Below are 10,208 nucleotides of genomic sequence, written 5' to 3' on the forward strand. Positions count from 1 at the left end.
TCATCAGGAAGGTGAGATAAACAGCTGTAACCTTTATCCCCTCCAAATTCAGCTGGTTAAGTGCAGTGCAGGTACAGAGTTCTAGTCCACCCAAGTCCACAAGCAGCTGGTTCACATCTCTTTAATGAGATCAAAGGCTCCTGTGTATGGCTGGGGGAAAGGTGGGTAGAGCTAGTAGCACAGTGCCCCAACACTGCTCTTTCCTCAGGGCTCCAGCCTCTTGAGGCAGATTTTAGGAAGACCGGGAGGGGCCAAGGAGAACTGGAAGAGTTGGAACTAGGGTTGTTTCTGGTGGGCAAGTGACCCACATCATAGGATGTCACCTTCACTAGAAACCAGCCCCATGGGAGGGACCTGGGGTGTGGTCTCAGGGGGCAGTGCACAAGCAGAGTGGTCCTCCAGATCTGGCAGGGTAGTGCTCACCCTCCCCTCTTCTTTGCTGGGCTCGCCCTCACTGGAATCAGGACAAGGGCAGAGCTCTATCCCCGAGTCACCCGTCAGGCGCCGATAGCGGCACAAGGGGGGTGTGTGGGCTGGGCTCGCCCCGGCCCCAGGCTCACCCTCTTGATGAGGGGGGGAACTGTGGTGGGAGGAGACACCCTCCAGGGTCATCCCCACACAGTGCGCAGGGCAGCTGGATGCTGAGGAAGGGCAGGTACAGTCACTGGAGGCAGTCAAGGGGCGACCTGGGACCACAGTATAAGGAGGTGGTGGGGTGCCTGGGCGTTGGACCACATCTTCATAGGCTGGAGGCTTGAAGGCGCTGAGGAGGCCTGCAGGGGAGAGGAGAGCGCGGTTGGTTGGAGGTAACCAGACACAGGAAAGCATGTCCCTCCAGGGAAAGGGGGCTGTGCACTATCTACAAAAGGGAATGTGGGGACAATGCAGGATCCTGGTGCAGTAGAGGCCTCTGGTCATGGGCCTAGAGCCTCAGGTCACTCACGAAGGTCAAGCAGTGAACCGGAAGGGACTGGCCCAGCGCCGTGGTATGCCCCATGGTAGGCCAACAAGTTGATCTCCCGCTGCCGCTGCTGTTGCTGCAGCCGAAGCTTAGCCCGTCGGTGGCGGAAAGCACAACAGCAGCTAAAGAGGATGAGGACAGTCCAGAGCAGCCAGAACCCTGTGGGAGAGCCAAGGGAGGGGCACTTGGATGCCTTCTGAATAAAAGGCGCCTGGGGGTGCCCTCCTGAGGCCCCAGGGAGGGTGGGCAGGGGGACTGGAGACTCACACCAGAGCTCATAGTAGTAAGTGCAGCAGCCAGTCTCCCCGCAGCAGTGACCGCTCTCACAGAGGTAGGGCTGGTTGTTCACTCCCGGACACAGCTCACGAGGCTGGGGGAAAGGAGGCTCTTAGGACTGCAGGCCACCCCAGCCTCTCACATGCACAACCCCGCCCTGGGAGTGAAGCTCTGCTGGGTAAGATGGGGGCCGCTGGGAGGAGGGCTATCAGTGGATGGGGACTTTGGAACAAGAGTCAGTGTGGAGACAATAAGACATACAAAGAAGGGAGGAACCTCTCACACCTGGAACTGCCCTCCCACCCTACCCCAGGGGCCTCCTGCCTCAGAAGACAGTGGGAGCTATCAGAGTCAGACTGGGTAGTATGTCAGGCCAGCTCTCACCACCACCGCCCACCCCCCAGGCTGGGGCTCAGGCTTCCTAGGGTGGGGAGAGGCTGTGGGAGCCCCAAAGTAGGGCTCTCATCCGGGTGGGACTGCTGTAGTTCTAATGGATGGCACCAAGGGCACGAGTCTGGCCTGCAGCTCTTCTCCAAATTGCTCCCTCAAAAGAGGCTGCCAGACTCAGCTGTGACAACAGACACACGGGAAAACATCACCAAAAACTGTTGCGAGACACAAGGAGCCTCCCAGGGGCCTCCCTTCGCCTCTGGTCCCTGGAGAATCACTGCAAGCTTCCCCTGCAACCCTAGATGGGGTGCAGGAGGCTGCAGGCAGTCGACTGCGTCTGTTACAAAGTTTAGACAAAGCGTGGAAGGGACACGTCCAAGAACTTCACAGTACCTTTGGCCCCTTGAGCTCTTCCCCCACCCCCAAAAGAAAGGGACAAGGTGAGGGGACAGAGAAATAAATGGCTGTCGTGGTAGGCTTTGGGGGCTGTTGGGATACCTGCTGTTGCGGCGCCCGAAGTGCCCCCCAGGCCTCCTCGCTTCTGTTTCCGCCGCTGGCGCGAGCCATGCCTCCACCTACAGCCCCCTGAAGACCACAGCCTCCTCCACCGCCAGCCGCCCCGCCCCTGCCACCTCTGCCGCCACCTCCATGCTCCCTGCCCGGCCCATCTTCGCTGCCGCCACCATCACTCCCCGGCCGGAGGTTCCATCCGGGGAGAGCTCCGCCAACTAGGATCCAGGTTGCTCCGTCCTGCCAATCAGCATCGCCCCCCGACGGACGGGCCAATAGGAAGAGACCAGGGGTTTCTCCCTGTGACCAATCTGCAGCAGCAGCTCCGCCGCTCGCCCAGACAACAAGAGCTCGTACAGACAAAGACTGCGTAAGGTCCGACCCACAGGCTTGACTGACAACCGACGAAGACCAGTAGAGACTACAGTACAGGCTGTGCCTCATCAACCAATGAATGCTCCTCCAGCAAAGCAAGGATTCCGCTGATTGGCCGGAGCCACACTCTCAGGGTGACGCCAAACGCCGGAGCCTGGCAGATAATCGCGGCTGGTGCCGGCGTGAGGCGAGCGCGCCCAGAGGCCGGAGTCCGGAGGCGTCTCCTGAGGCCTGGGAGTGGCCGCGAGCTCCGGCAAAGCTGTGTGGCCCGGAGCGTGGTCTGCGCAGACCCCACGCCCCCAACTCTCTACAAGCTGAGGCACTGGAGGACATTTAATAGGATGGGAAGGACACCGAGGACGGGGCGTGGGAGAGGGCGCACAGTCCGCGTAGGGAAGGGCCTCAAGTCGCCAAAAGGGGAGACGCGGGGCCCTCGGGCCCCCCCAGCCGCAGCTGCAGGTTGATGCGGTAGCACTGCAGGCTGCAGAGTGCTTGGCCCGTGCGGGAGCAGGCGTAGCGGCGAGGGTGCGGGCAGCCGGGGACCGAGCAGCGAGGAGCGGGGCCCGAGGGGGCCGGCCGCTGGGCCACGGCGGCGGGCGCCGGCACGCCCGGGGGGAAGGACAGCGTGGAGCCCTGCGCCCCGCTGCTGTAGCGCACCATGGGCGCGGGCGCCGCGGCCCGGCCTCCCCGCCGCTCGCCCCGCGCCGCGGCCCGGCCTCCCCGCCCGCTGGTTGCCGCTGTCTTGGTGAGGCGCTCGATGGTCTGGTTTTTGTGCTCCTCGGCACGGCGCGCCGCCTGCAGCCGCCGCTTCCGCGCCCGCTCCTCGCGCTTCAGCAGCATCTCCTCGGTGAGGACGGGCGCCGGGCCGCCCCCGGCCACGGGCAGCGGCAGGGCAGTCGGGGAAGGCTGGCTCCGGGCCTTCTGGAGCAGCGCTCGCTGGGGAGAGACAGAGGGAGCGGCATCTTAGGAATTGAGGTAGATGACAGGCGAGGCTGGGACCCTTCCACCGCTCTCCAAACTGTCACCTTCAGGTTCTTGGTCTCGCGGGGAAAATCCGCCGTGTCACCGGCTGCCTGGTGGCTGGGAACTCTGCACCCTCCTTTGGAGGTGGGGTTTTTTTTTTTTTTTTTCTTCTTAAGATTTTAAAATTTTTATTTGGAAGGCAGAGTTAGAGAGGAGAGACTATAAAGAACGATCTTCCATTCACAGTTTCACTCTTCCATATGACCACAACAGCCAGAGCTGGACTGGTGGGGAGCCAGGAGCCTCTTCTGGGTCTCTCACGTGGTTTCAGGGCTCCCAGCACTTGGGCCATTCTCCGGCCATTAGCAGGTAGCTGGATCAAGTGGATGCCAGTGCTGTGCAGGCTAAAGCTTAGCTTGCTAAGCCCGGGGTACAGCCCATGTTCAATATCCATGTGATAATCTCTCAAAATTTGGGATTAATCTTTAGTCCTGTCCTTCCCATCCTCAAGTATCTACTTCCCAAATGTATCCACCATTCCCCCGATTTCCTTCCTCCCCAGCACTGTGGTCTTGATCTTGGTTTAGGCCACCACCACGTCCAGCTGATGGCTTCCACAGCTACCCCCACACACTCCCGTTTCTAGCCCTTAACTCTCACAGAGACCGCCAAAGTCACCTACTGAGTGTAATTCACATGTCACTTCTCTGCAAACAAGCAGACAGTGTGGGTGCCCTCTACCCAACAGGCCTGTTCTAGGCTTGGGGTCTTTACAGCTAAGGGGCCTGAAAAGTTCCTTAACAGAGTTCCTGGAAATGTCACCTCTCCCTGCGCCCTTTCCTGAGCACTCCCTCTCCTCTCTCTGACACTTTGTATTTCATCACCCTCCTCTCTGTTGTTATTGCAACCTACACAGCTTTGAAGTCACCGGGTTCCTCCTCCCCACCACTTCAACCTTCACACTATAATACCAGCTCCCTGAGCATAGCAGCCAGTGTCTCCAGAACCAGCATTGTGGGTTAGGCTGCCACCTGCCACACAGGCACCCTACATGGGAGCCAACCCTGTTAATGCACCTGGAAAGGCAATGAAAGATGGTCCCAGTGCTTGGGCCCCTCCCTGAACCTGTGTGGGAAACCTGGAAGATGTTCCTGGTTCCTGGCTTTGGCCTGGTCTAGCCCTGGCCATTGCAGTCATTTGGGGAGTGACCAGTGGGTGGAAGATCTCACTATCTGTAACCCTGTCTTTCCAATAAATAAATAAGCCTTAAACAACAGCAACAAAAAGACACCAATGTCTCCACCATGGATAGCCTCATTTAACTGCCTCTAAAGTTTTGGAGACATAAAGTTATCAGTTCATTCAAGAGGGTCTCAAAAAGTTCATGGAAAATCCATGCTATGAAGAAACTAAATAGATTCAAAAAATTTTTTTTTTTGCACCAAATATACTGATTTTTTAGTTCCCTGTCCCATGGACTCCCATTCGGTGGATGAGTAAAAAGCAGGAAGCAGCTCACCTGCCGGGCAGTGAGTAGCCGCTCATTGATTTCTTTCTTGAGGTCTCCATTGTCATCAAGTTCCCCCTTCTCCAGGGCATCCAGCCACCTCTGCTCCTCCTCCTCCTCCTCCTGACCTCCTAACCCCCCAGACAGGTCCCGAAGTGGGGAGGGGGACAGGTTGCTGTCTTCATCTGGGGAGAAGAAAGAACGGCTTAGATGAGACACCCCATCTGGCCCGTGTCCACCTGGGGACATTGGGGATCCTCACCCCCTTCAGAACCCACCTCGTTCCCTTAACCAGATGTAAGGAGAAAAGCTACAGTTTCCCAGGCCCTACTCACCCAGCCAGGCACGGTACTGCTCAAGGGGTACACCTTCCATGGGTTCCTCTTCATTATCCACCACCATGAGCGGGGAGGGCGAACGAGGTCCCTCGGGGATCACGGTGAAGGTGGGGACACTGCAGGGAAGCCAACCAGTCTAAGTTGAGCAGGTGCACCTCCTCCTGCCGCTGCTGCTCGGATGCTACCCTCAGCGTTGGGCTCTTGGTCCGTCTTGGAGTAAACCCAGCCAGCCTAACTTCTCTTCCTGCACTTCAAGTTCCCCAGGTAAGAACCCTGACCCCTTTCGATCTCACCTCTTGGTGCCCAGGACCTGCCCGCCCAGCTTGATTTTGAGTTTGAGCTGGGGTTTGGCAGGTGACGGCTGCGCGGGTCCAGCCTCCTCCTCCTGATGATGCTTTTTCTTGTGTTTCTTCTTGTGCTTCTTGTGCTTTTTCTTGTGCACGCCATGGCCGTGAGCTGCCGCCAGGCTCAACTCCAGTGCTTCTCCTGGAAGGAGGCCGGTCGAGGTTCGGTGGGGCGGGGCGGGGGGGGACGCACCACTGCGAGGGCCTCCCCGTTACCATAACAACGGCACCGCCCCATCCTTCCCACCCGCACTCTGGAATCTCCGGGGCACAAAGGGCCTTTCCTAAGAAGGCCCGGAGGGCTCGATCGACCCGCGCTTACCCGGCTCAGGAGCCTCCATTACCCCAGAGGTGCTTCCTCGCCGCCACAGCTTACTCATGGGGTCCTGCAAGGCAAGGGGAGGGGAAAGGCTCTGGACATAGGTAGACATGCCGTTTCCGCCCCGCGGAAGAACGGATGTCAGCAAAAGAATCGGTCACTTCCGGTGCGCGGCAACCATGTTTGTGAGGGGCGTGCCTGACGGCTAAAACTCTCCCCTGAGAAACAATAGCAATTAGGGAAGAACGTTCCGGGCGCCTGCCGAAGGTCACAGTTCCCCAGGGCTCGGCCGCCCTGAAGCCGGCGCACGCGCACTGGCGGTCCTCCCCGCGCCGGGCCCGCCTCAGGCTGGGGGCCGCGTCTGTCCCAGGACGGGGGCGAGCAGGGAGCCACCTCCAGCCCTGGGAACGGCGAGCAGTGCTGCCGACAGAACCACAAAAACGCCCAGCAGCGGCCAGGGCAGGAAGACCAAGGCAGACGGTGGTTCTGGAAGCCGGAATTCTCATCAGGAGTGAGTGACGGCGGAAAGCCACCTTGCCAGGATTTAAATCCCAGCCAGGTGTTCTAACGGGACCCCGAAATAGCCTTGGTATTCTTGTACTGTAGGAAGCTGCGGAGCTGTGAAAAGACTCAGGGCTCCAGAAGGTTATCCCTACCATTGCCATGGGTTAGCTGCGAAGTGTCTCGGAAAGCACTCTGCAGTATCTGCTGAATTTTGTAAAGAAAAAAAAAAAAGATAGTGTTTTACTTAATTAAAACTCACAAACAAGCCAAATTTGTGTTTGCTGACCAAAAAACATGGCAGGCTTCAAAGCAGTGCCTTCCTATTTTCTTTTTTATTTTATTTATTTATTTTTAAATACTTATTTGAAAGGAAGAGTTGTAGAAAGAGAGGAGAGTCAGAGAGAGAAAGAGATTTTTTTTTTTTTTAAGATTTATTTTTTGGAAAGTCAGATATACAGAGAGGAGAAGAGACAGACAGGAAGATCTTCTGTCCGATGATTCACTCCCCAAGTGAGCGCAACGGCCGATACTATGCCAATCCGAAGCCAGGATCCAGGAACTTCTAGGTATTCCACACGGGTGCAGGGTCCCAAGGCTTTGAGCTGTCTTCAACTGCTTTCCCAGGCCACAAGCAGGGAGCTGGATGGGAAGTGGAGCTGCAGAGACTAGAACTGGCGCCCATATGGGATCTCGCCATGTTCAAGGCAAGGACTTTAGCCACTAGGCCACTGCGCCGGGCCCTGTCTTCCCATTTTTAAAAGGCATTCTATGCTAGTGTGTACATAAGAAAAAAGGAATGTAGTGATGGGCTTTAGGAGGTGATGATAGGGAATTTTCACAATCTAGAACTGTAATGCATTTTCTCCTAACCCACTGTGTATCACATTAAATTATTTGTATTTGAAAGGCAGATTTATGGAGAGAGAGAGAGAGAGATCTTCCACCTGATGGTTCACTCTGCAAATGGCTGCTGCAGCTGGGGCTAAGCCAGTCTGAAGCCAGGAACTCTAGGTACAGAGACCCAAGTACTTTCTAATGATGAGCTTAGCACTGGCCATTGTAGCCAGTTGAGGACTGAACCAGTGGATGGAAGACCTCTTTCTCTCTATATCTCCTCTCTGTAAATCTGCCTTTCCAATAAAAATAAATACATATTTTTTAAAGATTTATTTTATTTTTATTACAAAGTCAGATATACTGAGAGGAGAGAAGAGAGGAAGATCTTCCATCTGATGATTCACTCTCCAAGTGACCAAAACAGCCAGAGCTGAGCCAATCCAGGCTCTTCCAGGTCTCCCATGTGGGTGTAGCGTGCCAAGGCTTTGGGCCGTCCTCCGCTGCTTTCCCAGGCCACAAGCAGGCAGCTGTTTGGGAAGTGGGGCTGCTGGGATTAGAACTGGCGCCCGTATGGGATCCTGGTGCATTCAAAGCAAGGACTTTAGCAGCTAGGCCACCATGCCAGGCCCCCCAAAATATTTTTAAAACAAAAAGACTTATACCACGTATCAAGATATATGTATGACATGGTTGACTGAACAAAGTAACATTGGTAAGCTGTCCCTGCAGTGATGGACTTATTGCACAGAGCGTGGAAATAACACATGTGGACTATCGGCTCGGTGAGATAGCCAAAGTTTATAGTGGCATCAGACTTTTATGGACTGAGGGTCACATAGGATAGGGGAGTATATATGAACAATCAACTCTATAAAGACAACAAAACTCATGAAGCTTCCTTGAGTTGCACAAATAGCCAAAATCAGTTGGAATGGCACAGAAATAGTGAAAGGATTAACATTAAATCAGACTGTAAGTCCATGATATATAACAGCTGAATACAAGTTTAACATCAAGTTTTCTGTGTAGTTCTATCTTGTTTAGTATTAACAGTTTTGAATTGAGAAAAATTTTTGGGGGAGAATCTTCAAGTAAGATTTTACAAAACTTCATGCACTTTAGGATAATCAAAATAGTTTTATAATTCTAACAAGCCATATATTAGCAATTGAAGAATAGGAAAGTCTTGGCAGGTGAGCAGAGAGATCCCCAATAACTTAGCAGGTGAGGAAAAACTGAACTCTACATCCTATCCAGTGAAATCTAGGAAAAGCCAAATAGGAAGCTTGACTAGTAAATACAAGCTGAGTGACTATAAGCTAGCTGGCTTTTTTCCTGGCTGTTCCAAACTTTATATATTAGTCTCTCTCTGTCTGAAAAGCCAAATAGGAAGCCTGATCAGTAAGGTACAGGATGAGTGATTATAGGCTAGCTGCCTTTTTTATTAGTCTCTATCTGAACTAATCTTGGGGCTCCTGAGCAACCATGATGGTCAGTGCAAGAGAGGACTGGGAGCCAAAGCTGGAACTAAGTAAGGATCAGAAAAAGCTCCTGAGTCTAGAAGGAAATTTATAATCCTTTTATCACTGAGAACCATGCAGGGCTCCTGGCTGTTGTTCTGATGTCACCAGACCCTGTGAGGAGGATACTGGGCCGCTTTAATTCCATGTAGGAAATTCGATAGGAAATGACTGACCTCAGAGTTCTTGGCCTATCAAGGCACTCAAATTTCTTGTGATCTCCTTGGCAGTCAGAATTTGGTCCTTGGTGCCCATACTGATAATCCTTGATGAAGTAGCCGCTGCATCTGCAGCAAAAGCACTTGGAGGCCTCCGGGGGACTCCAGGACTAGGATATAGACCTCCTCTTATCCTCCTGTTCCGCCCTGGGATCCACTCCTGCTCTGTACACCCAACTTCCTATAAGAAGCTGTCACGATTGCTCTTGCCCACTGCAAGTTTCTATACTTTTTCTAATGTCTAAGGCAGTTAAGAATCTGTTATCCATAAATCACCTGTTGCAATCTTAATTATACTTAAAGTGTTCATCAAACATTCTAAGAAGGTGGAAGATTTCTCTGCACTCCTGACCTGTTGTGGAATAAAAAGAATATTATAAACAAACCTGTTTTTGTTTTGTTTTCAGTTCTTAGAGGCAGTTCCACTGGGGATTCCATCTTCTTCTCCAGGTGCAGCGTTGTATTCAAGGGAGTTGTTGCACTTCTGAAGTCAGATGAGCCATAGGAAAACCCAGTTTTGAGGATCCATCTGGAAATTCTAGAGATGAGAATAACCTTTTCCACGGGTTATTGGTGTTCCGGAATACCAATTGTTAGTAGTTTTATATATACAGGAATCTGTAAAGTCTTACCAGTAAATGTAGAAAAATGTTTATCAATAGGAGTATTAATGTCTCCTTGAGGCAAATTTTTAAAAAATTGTTAAAAGGCAATTTTAAAAAAAGATTTATTTATTTTTATTGCAAAGTTAGATATACAGAGAGGAGGGGAGACAGAGAGAAAGATCTTCCATCTGATGATTCACTCCCCAAGTACCTCAATGGCTGAGCTCATCTGAAGCCAGGAACCAGGAGCTCTTCCAGGTCTCCCATGTGGGTGTAGCGCGCCAAGGCTTTGGGCTGTCCTCAACTGCTTTCCCAGGCCACAAGCAGGCAGCTGTTTGGGAAGTGGAGCAGCCGGTATTAGAACTGGCGCCCATATGGGATCCTGGCACATTCAACATAAGGACCTTAGCCAGTAGGCCACAGTGCAGGGCCCAAAAGACAAATTTTTAAAGTTAAGTGTCAAAAACATTATAGATAACATGCTTCTGGAGGGCATCCCGCCTCTTTTTATTAATTAATTATTATTTTTAAGCAGTTGGGT

The 10,208-nt window shown here is 53.1% G+C and overlaps 2 protein-coding genes across 3 annotated transcripts; both read right to left on the reverse strand.

The window, feature by feature from the left end:
* Positions 1-107: 107 nt before the first annotated feature.
* On the reverse strand, positions 108-2,762 carry WBP1 (WW domain binding protein 1). 2 transcript variants are annotated; one of them, XM_040993662.1, is made up of 6 exons: positions 2,126-2,762; positions 1,739-1,805; positions 1,595-1,614; positions 1,229-1,346; positions 944-1,120; positions 108-773 (listed from the first exon to the last, which is right to left on the reverse strand). In XM_040993662.1, the coding sequence occupies exons 1-6, from the start codon at positions 2,579-2,581 to the stop codon at positions 310-312; spliced, it is 1,302 nt and encodes a 433-aa protein (XP_040849596.1). In that variant the 5' UTR covers positions 2,582-2,762; the 3' UTR covers positions 108-309. The 2 variants fall into 2 exon arrangements, with proteins under 2 accessions (XP_040849596.1, XP_040849598.1); XM_040993664.1 differs by lacking the exons at positions 1,595-1,614; positions 1,739-1,805 and having other exon boundaries at positions 1,229-1,331; positions 2,126-2,732.
* A 69-nt stretch (positions 2,763-2,831) lies between these two features.
* On the reverse strand, positions 2,832-6,086 carry INO80B (INO80 complex subunit B). Its single transcript, XM_040993665.1, has 5 exons — positions 5,987-6,086; positions 5,614-5,806; positions 5,318-5,436; positions 4,995-5,167; positions 2,832-3,448 (listed from the first exon to the last, which is right to left on the reverse strand). The coding sequence occupies exons 1-5, from the start codon at positions 6,042-6,044 to the stop codon at positions 2,915-2,917; spliced, it is 1,077 nt and encodes a 358-aa protein (XP_040849599.1). The 5' UTR covers positions 6,045-6,086; the 3' UTR covers positions 2,832-2,914.
* Positions 6,087-10,208: the final 4,122 nt, after the last annotated feature.

The sequence above is a fragment of the Ochotona curzoniae genome, unplaced genomic scaffold (genome assembly GCF_017591425.1).
Source record: "Ochotona curzoniae isolate NIBS_2020 unplaced genomic scaffold, NIBS_Ocur_1.0 contig_883, whole genome shotgun sequence".
NCBI classification, from domain to species: Eukaryota; Metazoa; Chordata; class Mammalia; order Lagomorpha; family Ochotonidae; genus Ochotona; species Ochotona curzoniae.